This window comes from Mobula birostris, chromosome 12 (genome assembly GCF_030028105.1).
Source record: "Mobula birostris isolate sMobBir1 chromosome 12, sMobBir1.hap1, whole genome shotgun sequence".
NCBI lineage: Eukaryota > Metazoa > Chordata > Chondrichthyes > Myliobatiformes > Myliobatidae > Mobula > Mobula birostris.
In genome coordinates this window covers 59,492,329-59,517,302 of record NC_092381.1, presented here as the reverse complement: position 1 = coordinate 59,517,302, position 24,974 = coordinate 59,492,329, and the positions used below count along the sequence as shown (strand labels likewise).

Here is a 24,974-nt window from a genome sequence, read left to right as displayed (position 1 = left end):
GTTAATAAAGGACCTAACCACTCCTTCCAATCCTGGGGCTGCTCGGAAAGCAGTTTCAATTTCACAAGTACTGAGTTAGAAAGTTAGATTGCAGCAGTCTGCTCTTTTTTTGATGACTGCGTGTGAGAAGGATCACACATTTCAGAGGTGTGAAAGGCGTGTGGTTTTAGGCTGGGCTCTGAAAGAGAATCACAGGAGCGCAGCAGTGAGGAACCCAGCTGAAGTGTGTGGTTTAAACGGCAGTCATGCGATTTGTTTAAAACTTGTCAGAAATAGTATCCCCGATAATTCTCCCCTATAAAAAAAATTGAATAGTCGGGCTCTTGGCGACGCTTTGTGATCTGTCTCCGGCGTTGAGTTACAACGGGGGAAAGAGAAGCCGCGACACGTGGAACAGCGCCGGTCCCGGAGTGATGTGAACCGTGAGTGACCCGGTCTCTTCTTTTTGGGCGATGCGTTGTGTTCATGGAACGGGTCTCCGGCGCTGAGAAGCTGCCAACTTTCGGGCAGAGTAGTCCTTGTTTCCCCTTGGGCAGCCGGGGGGCGGGGGGATGAAATCCGGCTCAATGCAGGGAAGTAGGTGCTGTTTCTGGCGGATAGTGAGCCTTAACAAGAGTAACATTATCCTCTTAAAAATCGGATTTATTTCTTTTTTTCAAAGATTATCCGTGTTAGATAGTATCCTCAGTTCGGAATTAATTTGCCGTTTGTGCGGAAAATGTTAATCGTTCCTTTTAACTTAATAAATGTTTCCATCAAGTATGAATCATACTAAAAAAGTTAAGGGGGAAATAAATGTGTGGATACATTCTGCTAAGATTAAAGTTGCCGAAAGTACAGGTAGATTATTGGTTATTTCCATTCGTTCATCTGCTCTGCCGAAGTTAGAAGATTTGCTGGGACTGCGCTTAAAGTGGGAAATACTGGCAACACCGCCGCGGCTGTGGAGGGGTCGATGACCCTTCGCCGTTGGGGTACGGATCAGCTCCTTCCAGGGTGATGGCTTGGATCGTTCTCGTCAAAATATCCTAGATATGGGAGAGGGCGGGGTGTCGGTGGTTTGGAGTACTCTATGAGTCAGGTTGTGGAAGTGTGCCTCGTTTGGTTCGCCGCCGAATGACTCAGTGACCGGGGTGTCAGTGGTGGAAGTTCTGGCGTGGGTGCGCTGGGACTGCCCGCCTGGAGTTAGAGAGGAAGACACTTTGAGCCCTTCATTGTCTGCAGGACTGTCGCATATTAAGTGGATAAGCGGTATTCAGTACTTCACGTTGCTATCGTTCCTCATGGGCTGTCATGTCAGTGGGATTGCAGATTGGAAAGGAGAATGCAGATGGAGATGACTGAATGTTATAAGTGGCCCGCTGAGGAACAGCAATAAACGGAACCTCAGAGCCCAAGAACATAGAGGTGGGCCTTTCGTCCCACCATGTTCGGGCAGCGTTTGTGCGGCTATACTGTACTAATAATATTTATTCGCATTAGATGTGTTTATGCGCACTTTGCCTTCCCTGTTTAAGTGCCAGCCTGATTATCCCAAACATAACTGATTTCACCACCTCCTCAGGCAACCATTCTGTTTGTGGTTTTAAAAAATAAAAATCCCCCCAGATCACCTTTCAAACTCTTTCCTCTCATCTTAAACCTATGCTCCCTTTTTTTTAATACCCTACCGTGAGGGAAATGATTTTGACTTATCTATCCCATCTGTGCCTCCCATAATCTCATATACCTGTACTCGGATCAGGTCATCCTTCAGCCGGCCCTGCTTCCAGGAAAAGAAGTCCAGCCTATCCACCCTCTCCCTAAGTCCTCCAATCCAGATAACATCCACATGAATCTCCCCTGTATTCTCCAGTGCATGCACACATTTGAAATATTGTTTACAGGTCTCATATCTTTACCTGAGAAGGATATATTTGTGTTAGATGGAGTGTAGTGAAGATTCACAGATTGATTACTAGGATGGCAAGTTTGTCATGTGGCATGGTCTGTATTCTTAAATTTGGAATGAGAGGTGACCTCATGGAAATATGCAAAGTTCTTACTGGGTTTGACAAGATAGTTGCAGTGTTGAATTTTCCCCCAGGCTGGGAAGTCTAGAAGCAAGGGATGGTTTCAAAATAAGGGGTTGGGCATTTAGGACTGAGTGAAGAAATTTCTTATTTAGATTGTAATACGTCTTTGGACCCATACCCTAAAGGGAAGTTAGGGCTCGGTCCCTGAGTATATTCCAAATGGGATCTGGTACTACTCTTGTTACCAAGCTATAAGAAGGATCACTTTAAACTGGAAAGTGTGCAGAAAAATACAAGGATGGCACAGAAGTAAAGGTGTTGAGTTATAACGAGAGACTAGATAGTCTGGAACAATTTTTTCCTGGAGCATAGAAGGCTGAGGAGTGACCTTATGGAAGCTTATAAAATAATGAGCTGAATGGTTGCAGTCTTTATCCCAGGGTTGAGGGCATGGTTTGACATGAGAGGGGAAGGATTTAAAGGGGACTTTGTGGTTGGTGGGTATATGGAACAAGCTGGTTAGAGGAAGTGGTAGAGGTGGATATAATCAAAAGGTTTCAACGGCATTTAGACAAGTAGATGGATAGAGGAGGTTTAGCGGGAACAATAATAGCCTGCTGGAGGAAGTGAGTGGGACAGGCAGCATTTACAGAGGGAAGTAGACAGTCAACATTTGGGTCCTTTCATCTGGACTAGATGCTCCAAGTTCCTCCAGGAATTTGTTTTTGGTCCAGGTTCCAGCATCTGCTGTCTCTTGTCTCCAACGTTTAGAGGAGTGTTGGTTAAATGCAGGCAAATGGGACTAGCTCAGGTTAAGTAGCTTGGTCAGCGTGGGTGAGCTAGGCCAAGGGCCTGTTTCAGTGCTTGTATGACACTGACCCTGTGCCAGATACATGGTGATTAAGGAAATCAAGGGAAATGTAGTTAAGCCCAGAAATTGTACAAGTGTGTACAGTTTCAGCACTGGTGAGGTGAAATAGGGGGAAGGTTCACAATGTCTACGCATGTTAGTGATAGAAAGGAGACAGGATATAATGTCGAACTTCAGGAGATAACCTGCTATTTTCCAAGGAAGGTAATCATCAAATTACTAAATTGTTATAAAAACACAGCTGGCTGACCAAAGTTTGGGATTTATGTGATTCGAAGATTGGGGAAATGATTTTAGATTTTTTTTTGGCAAATTACAAAGAGCTAAAAAGAATGCATACTAAAAATGTTGATGTTGTCTTCAATGTTTGCATCCCATAAATGAATTTTAAAATGAGTATGATACTGTCAGAGAGGTTGAGTTCATGCAGCAACAGAAACAGTAGCGGCAGCATTCATACTGCTAATTGTAGCCCACATAGTGTTTGATGCCAGATAGGCTTCCTCGTGTAAACCTGGCCTATCTTATGTCTACCCTACCATTACTGATCCAGTGATCACTTTTTTTTTCCTTTTACAAACAGAAATTTAGGGCAAAAATTCTCTCCATTGGACTAAGATTCTTCAAGGGTCATTATTCAACCTAAAAAGGTGTGATTATATTTTGAAACTATTCTTTATTCAGTTTAATCACTAATCTGTTTTATTATTCGTTTGAATCAAAGATTGCTTCCTTCTTGTCAGATCTACTGTAATAATAGATGAGGAAGTAGTTTGCATATAGGAAGTCTACTACTTTTTACTGTAATCATGTTAGTTCCTGTTTTAGAATAGTAAAAGACCTCTTTATTGTTTCCTCTTATCTCAGCCACTATATAACACTGAGAATGGAAGTAATATTTCAGCATCTGCAGAATCTCCTGGATCTCCACTTTAACACTCCTCACTTTTTTAAAAAAATAGCCTACTTAATGGTCTACTTTCAATGTTCCTCCTTGGCCTCACCACAGTTTTGGGGTGAAATTTCATGACACTCTCTGTTCAAAAGAAATAGACAGACGTAAGACTGACAAGGATTTTAAATTGATCTGTTGGGCGAAGACAATGGAGGTTTTTGAGAAAGGGACACCAATTGTTTTTTCTTTGATATAATCCTTCCATTTCTTATGGTTTGCACAATTGCTTACCTTCACCTAAGCACTTTTATTTAGTTTAATACTGGCACTAATTACTTATTATTCCATCATTCTAGTAGTTTTTTTTTTGCTTGCCAAAGAACCAGGTTTATCATTCACACATAATCCTGAATGGGCTCACTGCAGATCAACCAACTAATAATTTCTTACTCTATTTTAATCTACCCCATTATATTAACCACCTTAAGGTCTAAAATCTTGGATTATCACCTTCATTTCTCCCTTTTGAAAATACTAATGTGCCAGCCAGTGGTGTAGTGCTGTCCACACTGCACTTCGAGGTGAGTGGTCCTGAGTTTGAATCCGATTGGCTCCCTGTACGCATTCCATCTGTGCTGGGTTGAGCGTCGAGCTAGTGACTCGGCATTTAAAAAAACAGGCAAAAAATGCTAATGAGATGGTAAGGTTGCCACCCAATACACCACAAGGTGCGGAAAGGACCAACAACAAACTACTAATAATAAATGCAGTGATCTTATGGTTATTCTCTCTGAGATTTCCATGTGTTCTACTTCTGGCTTTATTACTAAATAGAGTATCCTTGATCCTCTTATCAGAGTAAATAATGGCAGTGTATGCCCCGTACACTATCGTGATTGCTTCAACATCTTCAATGCCGTCATCTTCATTCATACATTTTAGTTACTTGGAAGCAAGCAATTATATTTGACTCACTATGGGGAAAGAGAAAAAATGGTACTAGTATAACAATAAAATACAAATTGTTGGATATGCACAGCACATTTGCATGGAGTGCAGATTTGGTCCCTGTGAGTATTTTAAAACAGTGTTGTAATAAAGTGATTGGGATTATCTGGTGGTTTACAAACTCGAGAAAATCTGCAGGTGCTGGAATGCTCAAGGAACTCAGCAGACCAGGCAGCATCTATGGAAGAGTAAAACCGCTGAGTTTTCGGGCCAAGACCCTTCATCAGGACTGGAAAAAGGGATGAGATTTCACAGTAAGAAGGTGGGGGAGGGGAGGAAGAAGTACAAGGTAATAGGTGTTAAGTAAAGAGCTAGGAAGTTGATTGGTGCAAGAGATAAAGGGTTAGAGAAAGGGGAATCTGATAAGAGAGGACAGAAGGCCATGGAAGAAAGGAAAGGGGGAGGAGCACCAGAGAGAGGTAATGAGTAGGTAGGAAGATAAAGTGAGAGAAGGAAATAGGAATAGGGAATGTTGGTGGGGGGGGGGGGTGGCGGCAATTACCAGGAGTTTGAGAAATTGATATTCGTGCCATCAGGTTGGAGGCTACCTAGACGGAATATAAGGTGTTGCTCCTCCAACCTGAGTTTGGCCTTATCAAGGCAGTAGAGGAGGCCATAGACTGACATTTTGGAATGGGAGTGGAGAGTAGAATTGAAATGGGTGGCCACCAGAAGATATTGCTTTTTCTGGTGGATGAAACATGGAGGCTCAGTGAAGCAGTCTCCCAATCTACGTTGGGTGTCACCAATATTTAGGAGACCACACCGGGAGCAGGTGATATGGTAGATAACCCCAACAGACTCACAGTGAAGTGTTGCCTCACCTGGAATGACTGTTTGGGGCCCTGAATGGTAGTGAGGGAGGAGGTAGAGGGGCAGGTGCAGCACTTGTTCCACTTGCACCAGGTGGGAGATCAGTGGGCAAGGACAAATGAACAAGGAAGTCGCATAAGGAGGGGTCCCTGTGGAAAGTGAAAAATGGAAGTGAAGCAAAAGATGTGCTTGGTGGTGGGATCCCATTGGAGATAGCAGAAGATACGGAGAATTATGTGCTGGACACAGGAGCTGGTGGGGTGGTAGGTGAGGACAAGAGAAACTGCATCCCTGGTGGGGTGGCAGGTGGATGGGGTGAGGGCGGATGTGTACAAAATGGAAGAGATGTGGGTGAGGGCAGCGTTGATGGTGGAGGAAGGAAAGCCCCTTTCTTTGAAGAGGGAGAACATTTCATTAGCTCTGGAATAAAAAGCATTATCCAGAGTGCAGATGTAGTGCAGGCAAAGGAATTGTGAGAAGGGGATGGCATTTTTACAAGTGACAGGGTGGGAAGAGGTATACTGTAGTCCAGGTAGCAGTGAGAATCAGTGGGTTTATAAAAAATATCAGATGATAAGCTGTCTCCAGAGATAGAGACAGTGAAATCGAGAAAGGGTAGGGGTTGTCGGAAAAGGACCATGTAAAATTGAGGGCAGGGTGGAAGTTGGAGGCAAAGTTGATGAAGTCAATGAGCTTGGCATGGGTGCAGGAAGCAGGACCAATATAGTCATTGATGTGGCGTAGGAAAAGTTGGCCAGTGATACTGGTGTAGGCTTGAAACATTGACTGTTCCATGTAGCTGACAAAAAGAAAGGCATAGATGAGACCCATGTGAGTGCCCATGGCTACACCTTTTGTTTGAAAGAAGTGGAAGGAACCAAAGGAGAAATCATTGAGAGCGAGGACCAGTTCTGCCAGATGGAGAAGAGTTTTGTAATTTTTGTAATCAACCCTGGACAGACATTATTAGGGGGAATTTCCCTGGATACTTTCAAAGAACGAGATCAATAGAAAATATGAAAAAACTTATTTTTAGTTATATTTGGTTCAGAAAATCCTGAAGTTAGCAAACTTCACAGGCAAATTGTAAATTGTTTCAAGGGGCAATAAGAATATCCTTTTCATGAAAAAATTCATGAGCTTTTTTTAAGAGATTGATTTCATGGAGGCTTTCAATTTTTATTCTCTTCGGGGTTATTAATATCTAACTTAATCCAGAGCTCTGAATTTTCTGCTTTATTGTATTAGTCTCTACCCATAAAATTGAGCTTGTCATTTATTTTGAATTAAGGGATAGTGTGAGGGATAGAGCTGAAATCCTGACATAAATTCTGAATGTTTAGATTGCAAATGGTTCACTGAAAACCCTTCCATTAAATACATTGATAGCATTAAACAATAAAAGTGGAAAATGGTCTACAGTATATAGAAAGCTACCCTTCTCGTTTTTCAGCTGCCTTATTTTTTTTTAACTGGACTGTCCTAACTACAAGCATGGACAACTCTCATCACCAAGAATTGAATCTGGTTTATGACATTGTCTAGCAAAATCAGGTTTTAAAATATTACTGAAGAGTTTTTGTGAAAGGGTACAAATATGCAGCCACAGCCTATCATCTGATTACATTCTATTTCTCTGGAGTTCCCACATTGAAGTAAAAATCGGCCCGAATGGAGTGTGGAAACACATACTCATCCAGTATTATGAGTCCCAATGACTCTGCAAAAAGGAAGTAAACTCCCACTGCATATAATCAAATAAATATTATTAATAAAACGCTCATGATATTTGTGGTATGGGATTAGTTTCCTATCTTTACAGTTTTGTGTACATCCAGCCTGGATGGGGTACCTGACCGGGTACTAAAGACTTGTGCAAATCAACAGGCTTGAGTGTTCATCAATATCTTTCACCGCTTACCTTGGCAGTCTGAGGTAACCACTTGCTTCAAGCAGGCTTCAATTATTCCAGTGCCTAAGAAGAACTTGATGATCTGCTTCAATGACTTTCATCCAGAAGCACTTACATCCACTGTGATGAAGTGCTTTGAGAGGTTGGTGATGAAACATATCAACTCCTGCCTGAGAAATGACTTGGATCCGCTCCTATTTGACTGCCAGCACAACAGGTCCACAGCAGATGCCATTTCACTGGCTCTTCACTCGACCGTGAAGCATCTGGACAGCAAAGGTGCTCTTCATTGATTACCTCTCAACATTCAGTACTATCATCCCTTCAAAACTAATCAATGTTTCAACACTATGGCCTCAGTACCTCCTTGTGCAACCGAATCCTCAATTCCCTCACATGCAGACCCCCATCAGTTCAGATTGGCAACAACATCTCCTCCACAATCTTCATCAGCACAGGTGCACCATGGTGCTGTGTGCTTAGCCCTCTGTACTACTCACTTTATACTTATGACTGAGACTAAGCACAGCTCTAATGCCATATTTAAGTTTGCTGACAACACCACTGGCATTGGTCAGATCAAAGGTGGTGACGAATCAGCATTTAGAAGACTAAAAACCTGACTGAGTGGGGCCACAACAACACCATTCACTCAATGTCAGCAAGATCAACGCGCTGATTATTGACTTCAGGAGGAGGAAACCAGAGGTCCATGAGGCAGTCCTCATCGGGGAATCAGAGATGGAAAGCGGCAGCAATTTTAAATCCTCTGGTGTTATCATTTCAGAGGATCTTTCCTGGACTCAGCACGTAAGTGCCATTACAATGAGAGCACAGCAGTACCTCTACTTCCTTGGAAGTTTGCAAAGATTCAGCATGACATCTAAAACTTTGACAAACTTCTATAGATATGTGATGGAGAATATATAAACTGGCTGCATCACAGCCTGGTATGGAAACACCAATGCCCTTGAACAGAAGATCCTGCAATGTGTAGTGGATACAGCCCAGTCCATCACAGGTAAAGCCCTTCCCCCTTTGAGAACATCTACACTTTGCACCGCCACAGGAAAGCAGCATCCATCGTCAAGGACCCCCACCATCCAGGCCATTCTCTCTTCTTGCTGCAGCCATCAGGAAAAGGTAGAGTTACCGTAGGACTCACACCACCAGGTTCAGGAACTGTTATTACCCCTCAGCCATCAGGCTCTTGAACCAAAGGGGATAACTTCACTCAACTACACTTGCTCCATCACTGAACTGTTCCCACAATTGATGGACTCATTTTCAAGGACTCTTCATCTCATATTCTCAATATTTATTGCTTATTTATTTATTTTTATTTCATTTCTTTTTCTTTTTGTATTTCCACAGTTTGTTATCTTCTGCCCATTGTTTGTCTGTCCTGTTGGGTGCAGTCTTTCATAGATTCTCAGCAGTCCTGCTGAGTTCCTCCAGCATTTTGTTGTGTGCTTGGATTTCCTGCATCTGCAGACTTGCTCTTGTTTCGTGGATTCTGTTGTGTTTCTTGGAGTTAAAGAAATCTCAGGGTTGTATATGGTTAACTCTGGGAAAGCAAGATTAAAGTTACATAAACCAGAAAGAAAAATCTGGTGAACTAGAAGCACTGCACCTTGAGGCCATAAAATGTTTATATTCCATTTTCCTTGGGTATCTCATTTTAAATAATATAAACTTTCCTGCCCTGATGGGTATGATTGCTCACTCCTTCCACTGATGTCGCTGGCATCTCTGAGAGGCCATATGAGTACATCAAAAATACTGCAAATTAGAACTATGTTGTGGAAATTCTCGACAGTAGGTTAATGTCTTTTGAGAGAAAAACTATTAATATTTCAGGTTATAATTTGAACCTACCAGCGCTCTTAGTAGTCATAACTATTAACATTTTTAAAGAAAGCTTTTGTCAGATTTCTGATTCCACGGAAACTCATTGGCCTGAAAGTTTGAGGACTAAATTTAATAGCTTTCGAAAGCAGTAACAGAGCTGACCATGTGTCATTCTCTTGGGCCTTCTGCGGAATGCAGCCAGTTTGGTGTACATGCATGTTTGTAGTGTACAGCTAGCACTGACCACACTATTCATTAGTCAGATGCCTCAGCAGCAAGTTTCCACATCAGCTAAAATTTTGGCTTGCGCAGCTTAAAGATATTTTGCACCTCAATGTAAGTGCTTTATGGCTAGAGAAGCTGGTGGAAAATAGTAGAGGGGCTGGTTAGGGTGATGTAAAAGAGGAAAGGTGGCTGGTATCTGCGCAGATACAGTTAAGTGGCCCGCCCTATGCAGATGGTAAATGCCATGAGGCCATTCCGGGCACTCTGATGCAGTGCTACAAGTTCAGTAACCTCGTGCTAAATGCACCACTCCCTTAGCATTCATCTTACGGCTATTTCTTCATTTAGCTACACCCTCACGTGAAGCAAGGTTACAGGCCTCGCCTCCACTTCTCACAGTTTATACACACCGCAGAGAGTCAGTCACAACGGCCATGATACCCACACATTGTCCAAGAGAACTACACCTTGTAAGGTGGAGGGTTACACAGCCAGAGGTAGCTGGTGCTCACCTGAGGAGGTTAGGGTCATCTACCGTGTTGTATATACAGATTTCTGTGGGAGATGATGATGAGTTAGGGTGTCTTCATACTTAATCTATTACACTGTTCCCCATCTGTCCACCTCTGATTCAATCGATACAGATGATATTAATGTACACCCATTGGTTTCTTCCCCTCCCCTTCCCTGTTACTGCACATCTCAAACATTGAGCCTTCTCCCTTCACATACTGAGCGGTGCCCCATTTCCATCCCACCTGCCAAACATGTGGGTTGGAAGGTTAGTTAGCAGCAGTAAATTGCCGTTGGTGTAGGTGATAATTCAGGGGAATCAGAGTGGGAGAGGGAACTGATGGAAACACTTGTTTAGGTCAGATGCGTGTTAATGGTTCGGGTGGAGATAGTGGGGTATCTGTTCCGTGCACCTATCTGATACTAAGCCAGTGCAGGGTTTGGCAGATAGTGATGGAAACATAGTCTTACATTGCAAGCACCTCCCCACGCCCCCCAGCCCTGCCATCAGACGTTGCCTTACAAGTGGGATCCACACATAAGCTGCTACTGGGCAGCTGAGTGAGATAGAAAGCATAGTACAAATATCAGTTCGGAGGAGAGAGACCTAGCATGCACATGGGAGATGATGATATTGTCCACCTGCAGAGGCTGATTTGGGCAGAATGCAATGTGCTTTGTATTTGGAAGTCTGCATTCACCATCAAGTATGGTCTCTCATTGATCAGTTGGTGGATATAGTATCCAGGAATAGAAAGTCTGTAGGAATAGCCCTTTAAGCCCTCTCTGTCATTCACTGAAATTAAAATGATCTGCATCGGAACTGCATTTCATCTGCCCTGGCTCTAAATTCTTTCACAGCCTTGGCTGACAAAAATCTATTAATGTCAAAGCTGAAAGGCTTTTTCCTCGGCCAAGGTTATGTTTTATTGAAATAATAAATAAGGATCAAAAAGTTCAAAGTAGTGTTGTTATCAAAGTACATACAGTATATGCCACCATATGTAACCCTGAGATTAATCTTCTTGTGGGCATTCTCAATAAATACATAATGGTATACTGGTTAACGACTTCCAGTTAAGGTGGTGCTACCGAATGTGAGTGACAGCTTCTGGTAGTCAAAAAGATAAGAAATCCGAATAATTCCCTTTTGGTTCAAGAGCCTGATGGTTGAAGGATAGTAACTGTTCCTGAACCTGGTGATGTGAGTCCTGAGGCTCTAGTATCTTCTTCCTAATGGTGATAGCGGGAAGAGAGCGTGTTTTGGGTGGTGAGAATCCCTGATGATGGATGCTGCTTTCCTGTAGCAGCACTTTCTGTAGATGTCAGACATCCCACCCTGCAAAAACTCATTTCAGGGAGGTAGCACCATCAATTTGCGGGACACTTCCAGGACAGGTGGGTTGTCTGCAATAGAGTAGCTCCTTAGCAGCTGGCCAGCTAGTTTAAATAACGTTAGCTATGCTAATGAACGAATGACACCTGTTAAGCTCACCTCAACATGTCTTTTACAGTCTTAACCCACCATGGGCAATAGAAAAGTCACTGTTGCAAACTGTGCAGCGAGCAACACTGTCATTATTTTGATCCCCATTAGGCAGGGGTACACTTTAGGGTAGTCTGGGGTGACGTACGTTTCATATATTTTTTGGAACGCTCTACCACTCGGACTTTTTTTGGAACTCTCTCGCTCTTGCTCTTGCTCTCTCTCTCTCTATCGCGTGCGCTCTCTCACTCGTCGCTCTCACTCGCGCTTGCTTTCTCGCTCTTGCTCTGGCTCTCTTGCGCTTGCTTTCTCGCTCTCACTGTCTCTCTCGCGCTTGCTTTCTCGCTCTCTCTCTTGCTTTCTCTCTCTTGCTCTCGCTCTCTCTCGCTTTTGCTCTTGCTCTCGCTCTCTATCGTGCTTGCTTTCTCGCTCTCTCTCTTGCGCTTGCTTTCTCGGTCTCGCACGCACGCGCTCTCTCTCACTGTCTCTCGTGGGCGCTCTCTCTCGCGCTTGCTTTCTTGCTCTTGCGCTCGCTCTCGTGCGCGTTCTCTCTCGCTCACTCTCAAAAAAATCAATTTCCGGGACATTGTATGTAATTTGCGGGCATCAGGGAGCCACTTTTAATTTGCGGGAAACTCCCGGAAGTTCCGGGAGAGGTGGGATGTCTGAGATGTGCTCAATGGTGGGGAGGGTTTTACCCACGATGGTCTGGGCTGTATCCACTACTATTTGTAGGATTTTCCGTTCAAGGGCATTGGTGTTTCCATACCAGGCTGTGATGCAGCCAGTCAATATACTCTCCACTACACATCTATAGAAGTTTGTCAGAGTTTTAGATGGCATGCCAAATCTTCGTAAACTCTGAAGGAAGTAAAGGCACTGCCATGCTTTCTTCATAATTGCTCTTGTGTGCAGGCCTCAACACAGCTCCTCCAACATAATAACACCAAGGACCCTCTCCGCCTCTGATCATCTGATAAGGACGAGCTCATGGACCTTCGATCAATAATCAGCTCCTTGGTCTTGCTGACGCGGTTAAACCTACCTGGTTTGTGTCTTTTTTCTTTTCCAGTTGTGTTCTTCAAGTTCACGTGCAGAGTTCTTTCCAGCTCACTCTGTTCTTACATCCTCCTTGGAACTTTGTCTTATTTAGAATTAAATAATTTAGACTTTTTTATTGTTTTTTTTTACCAGCTTTGAGTGGAGGGTCATTATGAATTGCTGTCATAAATAGCCTTGCTCTGATTAAGGTTATGTCTCCTTAGCTTATCCATCCTACCTATAGAAGGAAGTTTCTCATTCCTGACCCTTTTGATGACTTAAGAATCCTAATAATTGCAGACGTCACTTCAAGCCTTAACCATCTGCTATACTTACTAACAAGCTGGAGGACACAATGGAGAATCATATAATCAAGTTTGCCAATGCCAAAAATTTGGAAATGAATATAAGAAAATACCAAGTGATCTTGCTTGCTCAGATGAGTTGGAAAGGATTTATTGTTCCATCGCAAGTTTTACACAGACAGGAGTAGCTGGGCAAAATAAAAAAATTCAAAAAGGCAAAATATTAATCTTTATATGAGACCTAGAAAACAAAAACAGGACCAAGTTTTGACATTTCTCACAGAGTACAGCTTGAGTCAAATCTAGTGTACTCTGAACAACTCTGGACAAAATGTGATAAAAATAAAATATTGATCTCAGATGGGGTGTAATGCATGTTCATTTGTCAGTTCCCAAAGTCTTAAAGCTCCAAAGGGAGATTTGTATAAATATTCCCTGGATCCAACTATCAATTTCTCCCAGTTTGTGTGCACCATCATTTTCTATGCTTCTTGATTGATCGTTGAGAACCATTTCCTAAACAGGTAGGTAAGTTGCTCTCAGTTCCTTGGGCTTTTCTCTAAAGGTCTCTATTATGAAACTATTTTGAGTATTTTTTTAAATGATGAGAAAAACATTATACTGTTTACTACATTATTTGCTGTCTCATAAAAACTTATGTAAGTTTATCACACATTTTACTCTGTAAAAAGCTCATTTTGCTTTCTCTAATCAAGTCACATTTGTACTTGGTCACTTTGTCTTTAATATAAATTCAAGTAACACCTCCACAATACAAATGGCTTTCCTGGTTTCTGTCTGTTATCTTGAATGATTGAGTTATGCTTATTTTTTTCTATTCTGTTAAGTAGGGTCTGAGAGATTGTTTATTATAACATTTCTGATTACGCCACCTGGCTGGATTAAATGCCATTTTGTCCCTGTTGTTGTGATGTCATCAATCTAAAATGTTAATGCTTTTTCTAAGAGAATGGGCAAAAAGTGCCAAATGAAATAAAGTTTTGGAAAATGCATGGTCATGCACTTTGATATTAGAAATAAATGTGCAAACTATTTTCTAAATGGGGAGAAAATCCAAGATTCTGAGATGCAAAGGGACTTGGGAGTCCTTGTGCAGGTTGAGTCGGTGGTGAGGAAGGCAAATGCCATGTTCGCATTCATTTCAAGAGGTCTAGTTTACAAGAGCAAGGATGTGATGCTGAGGCTTTATAAGGCACTGATGAGGCCTCACCTTGAGTATTGTGAACAGTTTTGGGCGCCTCATCTTAGAAAAGATGTGCTGGCATTGGAGAGGGTCCAGAGGAGGTTCGCAAGGATGATTCCAGGAATGAAAGGGTTATCATACGAGGAACATTTGATGGCTCTGGGTCTGTACTTGCTGGAATTCAGAATGATGAGGGGGGATCTCATTAAAACATTTCGAATGTTGAAAGGCCTAGACAGAGTAGATGTGGAAAGGATGTTTCCCATGGTGGGAGAGTCTAGGAGAAGAGGGCACAGCCTCGGGATAATGGGGCGCCCTTTCAAAACAGAGATGTGGGAAAATTTCCTTAGCCGAAGGGTGGTGAATTTGTGGAATTCGTTGCCACATGCAGCTGTGGAGGCCAGGTCATTGGGTGTATTTAAGACAGAGATTGATAGGTTCTTGATTGGACATGGCATCAAAGGTAGTGGGGAGAAAGCTGGGAACTGGGGTTGCGGAGGAGAAGAGAAAAGGATCAGCCATGATTGAATGGTGGAGCAGATTCGATGTGCCAGATGGTCTAATTCTGCTCCTATGTCTTGTGGCCTTACGGAAATTTTTCTGCCCTTCCCCTAATTGAAAGTTTGGAGGGGCAAAATGTGGGAGGGGTAGGTTTGAAGTTTGTCCATGTTCTCTAGCAGTAAACCCATGCCCGAGTAAAGGCCACCAGGCACAGCTCACCTTTGCAGACTGGGTAGCAGCAGTGCAACTGAATCCACAGGTGGTGGATAAAGCAGCTGGGGATCAGGCCCAACAAATCTTCTTCTTTTTAACACAATCCTGCTTTTTGATGCAAGCCTCACCAACTCATGAAATGTCCTCTTACTACAGGAAGCTTGCAGGCAAATTTTATTGTAGTTTTAACTCTTGTTGTTTTCTTTTAATTCTACCCATCAGATCTCAGCTGAGAGCTTTCTATAAAAAAGTCACCTATCCCACATCATGGGCTTCAAACAGTAGCCAGGATGTGGGATATAAATTACAATGAGAGACAGAAAGAGCATGTAAAATGGGTAATATTACGATTGTCATGGGGGATTTCAATATGCAGGTTGAATGTGAAAATCAGTTTTGTGCTGGATTCCAGGAGAGAGAATTTGCAGAATGCCTACGAGATGACTTTTTAGAGCATCTTGTGGTTGACCCACTAGGAGTAAGGTAATTCTGGATTGGGTGTTATGACCCAGATTTGATTAGGGAGATCAAAGTAAAGGAACCCATAGGAGACAGTGATCATAATATGATCGAGTTCTCTCTGCAGATTGAGAGGGTGAAGCTAAAGTCAGATGTGTTAGTATTGAAGTGGAGTAAAGGGAATTACAGTCATGAGAGGCGAACTGGCCAAAGTTGATCTGAAAGGGATACTAGCAGGGATGACAGCAAGAGTTGGAGTTTCTGGGAGCAGTTCGGAAGGCACAGGATAGATATATCCCAAAGATGTATTCTAAAGGGCGGGTGGTATTGGCCAGTACTGGGACGGCTTCTTTTCATGTTAAATGTCAATTATTTGAATCATAGAACTGATGACTTTGTGAACAAGTTTGCCGATGATATGAAGGTAAATGGAGGGGCAAGTAGTGTTGAGGAAGCAGGGAGTGTGCGGAAAGACTTGGACAGCTTGGTAGAATGGGCAAAGTGGCAAATGGAATATAATGTAGGGAAGTGTAGAGTTATGCACTTTGGTAGAAGGAATAAAGGCATAGACTATCTTCTAAACGGGGAGAAAATTCAAAAATCAGAGACGCAAAGGGTACTTGGGAGTCCTTGTGCAAGATTCCCTCAAGTTTAACTTGCAGATTCTGTTGGTGGTAGGGGAGGCAAATGCAATGTGAGCATTAATTTCAAGAGGGCTAGAATATGAAAACAAGATGTAATGCTGAGGCTTTATAAGGTATTGGTCGGACTGCACTTGGTGTATTCTGAGCAGTTTTGGGCCTTTTAGCTAAGAAAAGACGTGCTGGCATAGAAGAGGTTCCAGAGTAGGTTCACATGAATGATTCCAGCAATGAAAGAGTTAATGTACGGAGAGTGTTTGATGACTCTGAGCCTGTACTTGCTGGAGGTTAGAAGAATGAGAGTGGATCTCATTGAGACCTATCGAAAATTGAGTGGGTGTGGAGAGCATATATCCAGAGGGTGAGTTTATGACCAGAGGCCATAGCCTCAGGATAGAGGGGCGTCCATTCAGAACCGAGATAAGGAAGAATTTCTTTAGCCAGAGGGTGGTGAATATGTGGAATTGATAGCCACTGACTGCTGCGGAGACGACATCATGGAGTATATTTAAAGCGTAAGTTGATAGGTTCTCAATGAGTCAGGGTGTCAAAGGTTACAGGGAGAAGGCAGGAGAATGGGATTGAGAGGGATAATAAATCAGCCATGATGGAATGGTGGAGCAGATTCAATAAGCCAAGTGGTCTAATTTTGCTCCCAGATCTTATGATCTTATGGTTGTTATCTGAATTCCCTGTTTTATGTTTTTAGAGTGGTCTGGAATTGGTTCTAGTAATGAACTTTTCTGGGTGTGCTTTTTTTTAAATAAAATGAACTTACTTACCTACTTAGTTATTTCTAGATACAGTGCAGAACAGGGCCTTCTGGCCCAACGAGCCTCACTGCCCAGCAACCTATCTATTTAACACTAGCCTCATCACAGGATAGTTTATAATGACCAATTAACCTATTAAACGGTACACCTTTGGACTGTGGGAGGAAACCAGAGCACCCGGAGGAGATCCACACACTCATGGGAAGAACATACAAACTTCTTTCAGAGGATGCCAGAATTGAATGCCAAACTCCAATGCCCCGAGCTGTAACAGCTATGCTACCAAAGTGCCTGGATGACTAGCATGCTGCCATTAACTCAGTATGGGTCTCCATCTATAGGAAATACTTGTGCATTGGTGACTGCTCTGCTGAAGCAATGACTTAAAAAGTTATGCTAGATTTATTTTATTCCATGTGCAAAATTATGCAATGCAGTAAAGACCTATGAAAGCCTTAGGAACCTATTAACATTCTTTTCAGCCTGCCAGCCTTACCTGAGATGTGCGAGGGAGATTGAGTCATCCATCTTCTTTCAGATAATATCTTCAAGTTGTTATTAGTTCTCACCCTATTTGCATTCCTCTCACTGCTGACATCTTCTTGGGCAACTTTCGCAATCTCCTCTATTCCAATCTGTTTCTGGTCTTTGCAGCTTGTTGTGGAGGAGGCATCTTTGTATAGGATTCTAATTCAATGAACAACACTATGGGCTACAATCATGTTAAAATACTGACCCCTCAGCATCTCACTACAACAGATTCATTCCCTTCTCACCTACATCCACAACACTTCAGACACCCTCAATCTCCTCAGCAACTTTCAACTCCCTGGCCTTGACTGCCTCATTTTCACCCTTGATGTCCAGACCCTATATACTTTGATACCACCACCAAGAAGGCCTTAAAGCTCTCTGCTTCTTTCTCAACAAGTTACCCTGCACTACCACCCTCCCCCTCCATCTGGCAGAATTAGTCCTCACCCTCAACAATTTCTCCTCCCACTTTCTCCAGACTCGAGGCGTAATACACTCACACCCACACCCGCATGAGCCCCTGCTATGTCTGCCCTTTTGTTGGCTACGAACAGTCCATGTAATGCTCCCTAACTCTTTCTGCACTACGCTGACATCTGCATTGGTGCTGCTTCATGCACCCATGCTGAGATCATCAATTTCATCAACTTTGCCTCCAACTTCTACCCTGCCCTTAAATTCTCTTGGTCCATCTCTGACACACCCTCCTCTTTCTCAATCCCTCTGTCTCCATCTCTGGAGACAAACAGTTTACTGACAACTTTTATAAACCTACTGTTTCTCGCAGCTATCTTGACTATCCCTTCTCACCCATCTCCTGTAAAAATGCTATTCCTTTTCTCAGTTCTTTCATCTCCACTGCATCTGTTCCCAGGATGAGGCTTTCCTTTCCAATACATCAGAGATGTTCTCCTTCTTCAAAGAACGGGGTTTCACTTCTTCCACCATTGATGCTGCCCTGACCCACATCTCCTCCTTTTCTCAGACATCCACATTCATCCCATCTTCCCTTAACAGGGATAGAGTTTCTCTTGTCCTAACCTACCCACCTTGAGCTTCACATCCAACACATAATTTTTCACAACTTCTAGAACCTCTAAAGGGATCCTATCACCAAACACGTCTTTACCCCCCCCCCCCATTTTCCACAGAGATTGCACCTTTCAAGATTCCCTTGCGCATTCATCCCTCCCCACTAAGCTTCCTCCTGGCATTTATCCCTGCAAGCAGCTGAAGTACCATTCCACCCCTGGGCAAGCAGTGTCTGACGAAGAGACAGTTCATGACGCAGTTGATCCCTTGAATTATCCACGTTGTGCTGATGAAAGACTTCTCTGTATTTAGATGCAGCTGGGGAACACAAGCAGTTTCCTTCCCTACGGCAGTGGATTGGAATAAGTGTGAGTTATGGTGGAGAAGATCACGTGCCAGTGTGATGGCACAAGGGAACAGTGTTTCTGTCAGGTGTATATACCCCCACTTCACTTGACAGCACGTGTCATTCATGATGGTCCAAGCTCTGAAGTTACATATATAAAAATATAACTTCAACATCTGCAACTTCAATAAACATTTTTTTATTTTCATGCATCTAGTGTCTGTATGAAACTTTTAAACCCTGAATTGTGTTGATGGGCTCCACCCCCTTCTTTCCCGTATAGGCACCAACTAGATAATGGCCAAACCTACCCATTTTACGCCTGTTCCCTTCAAGGACAGTGCAGTCAAACACTTTGAAAGGGTTGGTGAACCAACCAAAATGTGAGGTCTCCTGCAGAGTGGTACCAAATGTCCATAATCTGAGGTATAGTCACTTTAGGTTGTATAGAATTAACTCTTGCTTGCTGAAGGACCTGGACCCATTGCAATTTGCCCACAACACTCTACTTTGGAGAACCTAGACAATAACAAGACATACGTTGGGCTGCTGTTTATTGATTACAGCCCAGCATTCAACACCATCATCCCCTCAGTACTAATAGCCAAGCTTCAATATCTGGGCCTCTGTACCTCTATCTGAAACTGGAGAAACTTCGGTCTGTGCAAATCAGAAATAACATCTCTTCCTTGCTGACAATCAACACAGGCGCACCTCAAGGATGCATGCTTAGCCCTCTGCTCTACTCTCTCTACACTCATGACTGTATGGCTAAGCTTAGTTGAAATAGCATTTAGAAATTTGCGATGACCACACTGTTATTGGTAGAATCCCAGATGGCAATAAGGTGGCTCACAGGAGTGAGGTAGTTTAGGTGATTGAGTTGTATCACAACAACCACCTCACCTCAGCAAGACCAAGGAGCTAGTTGTGGATTTAAGGAAGGGCAAGTAGGAAAACACATACCAGACCTCACTGAAATTCCAGTGGTGGAAAGGATGAGCATCTTCAAGCTCTCAGATGTCAACGTCTCAGAGGCAGCAAAAGTTGATCATATGGGACTGAGAGTGTTATACTATTTCTTTTCAGGGAGAACCTACAATCTCAGCTTCTTTTGTGATGTTTGATGGAGTTTGTTGGAATATGTTGGATAGCTAGCCTAATCATCATCTTGCTGTACAAGTCCAGGGGAACTGGTAAGCTTAATATAAACTATCTTGATTGTGTATGTAGATAGCTGAGAGTAAGTCATCAGCCTCCTAGCCTGTTTAAAGTTTCTTAACTTTTTGAATTTGTGTCTTCATCAAATGCTGAACTTGGACAAGCAAGAGTAATCCTATGGAAATAAGTAGTTGAATTTCAAGAGTATTAGTGCAGTACTAAATCCTATTCTCCACTATACTCTCATGTTCAGCAAACCGCAGACACTGGATTAAGAACAGAAAATTCCCAAAATACGTTCAATCACTTTCCTAAGAACAGTTCAATGACATTAAGAGTAGTCCACCAGCTTAAGATACTAACTGACTTTCACCACAGATTCTGCCTGAGCTACTAACCATTTACCAACTTTCAGTTTTTAATTCTGAGTTTTGGCATCTGCAGTATTTAGCTGCTGTTGTATGAAGAGCCAATTGTCAAAAAGGCTTCTAGTGCCCTCACAGAGTCTCTTGTATGATCAATTAATTCAGCACAAGAACCTAGAGCCTCTCTGTAAATTGGGTGCCAATCCATAATACATTTGCCACTAAGCCATTCAAAGAAAAATATTATTAATTATTACCTAGAAGCATTATAAAACAATTTGCACACTAGGATACCCAGAAGAGAGCTCCAGTTGCACTGACTTTAAGTTATTAATAACTGTTAGCTTGAGTAAGGATAATTTGATCAGAGTCTATAACTCCTGTGTTGTTTTACAAAACATAGTTTATTAAATGGAAAGAAATTATCTACCCCAGAAAAAAAATCTATTGTATATTATCTATAACTTTAGAATTCTCTAAAAGGTTTCATAATAATTTATGGATTTCTGAGTTGCAGATTTCCTCCTCATGTAGGGAGAATAATTAAGTAATAGATCATGGAGACAAGCTCCCTGGCCCAGCTGGTCAATGCACACCCTCAGCATCCTCCCTGCTGGTCCCTGTTGCTCATGTTTGGCCCATAATCCTTGAAGGCCCTCTCTTCCATGCAGATGTCCAAATGCCTCTTAAATGCTGCAATTGTACTCGCAAAAGTCTCTTTTAAATCTCCCTTCGTATTTTATATCTGTGCCCTCTAGTTTTGGACTCCCCAACCCTTGGGAAAAGACCTTGACCGTGCACCTTATGCATACCCCTCACGATTTTATAGATTTTTGTTAGGTCACCTCTCATTCTCCTATGCTCTAAGGAATAAAGGCTCAGTGTGGACAACCTCTCCCTATAACTCAGGTCCTCAAGTCTAGTCAGCATCCTCTTCTGTATCCTCCTCAATGTGACAATGTCCATCCTATAACAGGATGACCAAAACTGCCCACAATACTCAAGTACAAATCCGTAAATCTGTCCAAAATGCATCATCTTACACTTAGCTATGTTGAAATTAATTTGCCATTCCTCAACCATCTCTCTGAATGATCAGAGTCTATTTGTAATTCATTGTAACTTGCTTTACTATCAACAAGGCCCCCTAGTAGCAATGATAAAATAGTGGAAATAATTGTTGTCAATTCTACCAGAAAAATCTTAACCATTTCCTAAAACAATGATTAACATGTGCATTTCTGTAAAGAAGCCCAGAACAATCATGCTGGGAATGTTATTTGCTGATGTCTTCAAACTGCTTTTTAATCTAGTAACTACGTGACTTCAGAAATGACTTATTTTTCCAGAATCCTGTGCTAACGGGGAAATGCGAGTCAGCCCTGCTTCAGTAATCAGACTTGGATCCAGCATTAACATAACGTGCATTCTAAAAGAATCATCCTACAATGTGTGTGCAACCCAACAACTCTGTATTATTGAAAACAACATCAAGCAGCTGGTTGCAATACAGATCTCTGCTAATGAAGTTACTGCGCACATACCAAAATTTGAAAAATCCAGGACTAGTTTTGCATGTAAACTGCACTGCAACACTGAATATTTGATCTGCGGAATTGATGTCAAAGCTGGCTGTAAGTAGCTTTAATTTCACTCATCACCTTGACTAATTACTAAGTTTTTTTAGATTTTTTAAATTGATATCAGTATAAATTTGGAAAGTTTTCCATGACAATGGTGTAATGGGAAAGTAAATCAGTTGCTTTGCCAGACCTCAGTACACAGAGTGCTAGTTCTTGAGCATCTGCCTCTGCAGCAGAAGTTGTCAGCAGAAATCACAGGACAAGATGGTCATAGTCTGGTGGAGTCACCTCTTTTCTCTTCCTGCGGCCCCTCTGCCTCTCTTGCTCCCTTGACTTCCCCTTCTTCCACCCTGACTCCCAGATATAATGCTTGAAGGGTTTTTGAATGATTGTTTGATCTGCTTTCTTTTTGCATCGAAACCTTTAACCTTTTCTTTATATTTGCAAACACTAATTGAGTTAATAGATATTTTCATTATTTCTCATCCTTCTTTGAGACTTTCTGTTGTTAATTTCATACCTGTTTGTTCAGCTTTACTGGCACAAGATAACTTTCATGTCTCTGAAATAGTGTCTAATAGCATAATGCTCTTCTGCGGTTATGATAAACACAGTAACAAATTTTAGAAATAACTCTACATCAAAAATTCCAAATTCTATGATTTCAGATCCTCCAGATCCACCCCAAAACCTGAAATGCATTCGGAAGGGCAGGACTGGTGACATAATTTGTACCTGGGAACCAGGACGTGCCACACACATCAGCACAAAAACTGTTTTGTGGTAAGCTGCTTCTCCATTGAACATGTAACTGAATGCTTAGAGAAAAACAAGAAGACAAAGGAAGCATTGAATCAGGAAAGGTCATTCTGCCTTGAGGTATAAATTGGAAACAGATGTTCTCAGGGAAACGTACAGAAGAAATGTGGCAAATGTTCAGGGGATATTTGCATGGGGTTCTGAGTAGGTACATTCCAATGAGACATGGGAAGGATGGTAGGGTACAAGATCCATGGTGTACAAAGGCTGTTGTAAATCTAGTCAAGAAGATAAGAAGAGCTTACGAAAGGTTCAAATAACTAGGTAATGATATGAATCTAGAAGATTATAAGGCTAGCAGAAAGGAACTTAAGAATGAAATTAGGAGAGCCAGAAGGGGCCATGAGAAGGCCCTTGGCGGACAGGATTAAGGAAAACCCCAAGGCATTCTACAAGTATGTGAAGAGCAAGAGAATAGGACCAATCAAATTTGACAATGGACAAGTGTCTATGGAACTGGAGGAAATAGCAGAGGTACTTAATGAATACTTTGCTTCAGTGTTCTCTACGGAAAAGGATCTTGGCGATTGTAGGGATGACTTGCAGTGGACTGAAAAGCTTGAGAATGTAGATATTAAGAAAGGGGATGTGCTAGTGCTTTTGAAAAGCATCGAGTCAGATAAGTCGCCGGGACCGGATGAGATGTACCCCAGGCTACTGTGGGAGGCGAGTGAGGAGATTGCTGAGCCTCTGGCAATGATCTTTGCATCATCAATGGGGACGGGAGAGGTTCCAGAGGATTGGAGGGTTGTGGATATTGTTCCATTATTCAAGAAAGGGAGTAGGGAGTCTTGTCACTATCAAGAACTTCTGTTTCCATCAACAATTGATGTACGACACTATTTATTGAGTCAGTCTCTGACTGCTGCCTTCCTTCGTGCTGTTCAATGTGCATGTATATTCAGCTATCTAGGCTCCATGTCCGTTTAGAAATGTGGCTACACTTGAAGCTACACTTTAAATCTTGTGTTTCAGCAGACATCAGTTGTGTGGGTGCAAAACGCTTCAATGAAAATCATTTCTGCAACAGATCTGAGAAATTCTGAAATTGAACTCAATTTGGTTATTGCAATGGCTGTTCTTTCTTTTTCTCCATGCATAAATTGAAGGTCTGCATCTTTTGTAATTTCAAACATACAGATATATTTAAACAATCACAACTGTATTTTTTTTCAGGTTCAAAAATGAGTCACACAGTTTTGTTGCCTCAGCTACCTCTGCAGAACCATCAACTGGAAAATGCACAAGACACAGAAAGACACGTGACCACCAAGGCTCGGGTTTTGCTTGTGAATTTGGTCACAGTTTTGATCCATTCTCTACCTATATGGCTTGGGTAACTGCCTCAAACCAGCTGGGAAATCGATCTTCGGCAGTCATGAACTTCACTCTGGATGAGATTAGTGTGTAATAGTTTTTTTTAATTTAAATGTTGTACTGTGCACCATGAATCATGTTGAGCCCATGGTCTGAGTGACTAGCTCATCAGCATCCTAGAACTTTACCAATACATATCAATATTGCTTAAATATCACATTAATGATAATTTTCCCTTGAACAAATACTGCAGATAACTCAACCACTAATATAATTGCCATATTTTCTAGTTAAAGTAGGGGCGAATATGTGCAATATTACACACAGTTTAGTTTGCACATGCTGTGTTATGTTCAACCATTACATAAGTGTAGAAATAAAAGAAGAAGTCATTTGCAACTTGTATGGGAATAATAAATCACCGTACAAAATATGTTCAAGTAATGGGTAAGGTTGAAATAGGTCTATTACCAATGCTGGCATTCAGCTTTTTATCAATAAGGTGCGGCAATGAATATGGTAGATGGAATGCTGAAATAAATAATCAACATAAGACTCAGTTTCTTGATAAGAGGTATATTTAAAGCTAGAAGCCAGAGTTAAATTTACCACAGACTGAATTCAACTTTGATTTTGGGCAGGACTTTTCATCTTTAAACACATTTATTTATTTAAAGCGAGGAAGGAGAGTTTGATTCTTGCAGGAGTCTGGTGCTATTGAGAATCAAGCCGAATTAGTTTTTCTTTACAAGTTAGACCAGGGTTCCACAAGAGATCGTGATTTTTAAAAAATGTTTTTTCTTACTTTGCACAATCATGATGCTACTGCTTGCAGTGCTGGGCAGTGACCAAGCAGCCCCATTAGCAATCTTGTTCAAGGTCTGTCAGTCCTGTATGGCAGTACACAGGAGGACCATGCTGATATGGTTGAGCCCATTCTTCATTTTTGACGCAAATTAGGAGAGGCTGTTGATAATTGATGAGTGCTGTATTGCACAGAGGGAGGACGGTAGGCTGATGAGGAGCATGAAGTGCTGATTATTTTTAATGACTATTGTAATCGCAAAACAAACAGAATAAAATTTTTGTTA

General features: G+C 42.0%; 1 protein-coding gene across 3 annotated transcripts in view; it reads left to right on the top strand.

The window, feature by feature from the left end:
- The first annotated feature begins 219 nt into the window (after positions 1–219).
- Positions 220–24,974, top strand: part of il12rb2 (interleukin 12 receptor, beta 2a) — an 86,573-nt gene continuing 61,818 nt past the window's right edge. For 2 of the 3 annotated variants that reach the window (XM_072274690.1, XM_072274688.1), the window contains exons 1-5: positions 220–422; positions 19,728–19,834; positions 21,514–21,798; positions 22,416–22,530; positions 23,743–23,969. In XM_072274690.1, coding sequence (XP_072130791.1) covers positions 19,765–19,834; positions 21,514–21,798; positions 22,416–22,530; positions 23,743–23,969 — 697 coding nt within the window. In that variant the 5' untranslated portion in view covers positions 220–422; positions 19,728–19,764. Of the gene's footprint in view, positions 423–3,469; positions 3,537–19,727; positions 19,835–21,513; positions 21,799–22,415; positions 22,531–23,742; positions 23,970–24,974 lie in introns of all 3 variants that reach the window. The other variant, XM_072274689.1, reaches the window with a different exon arrangement.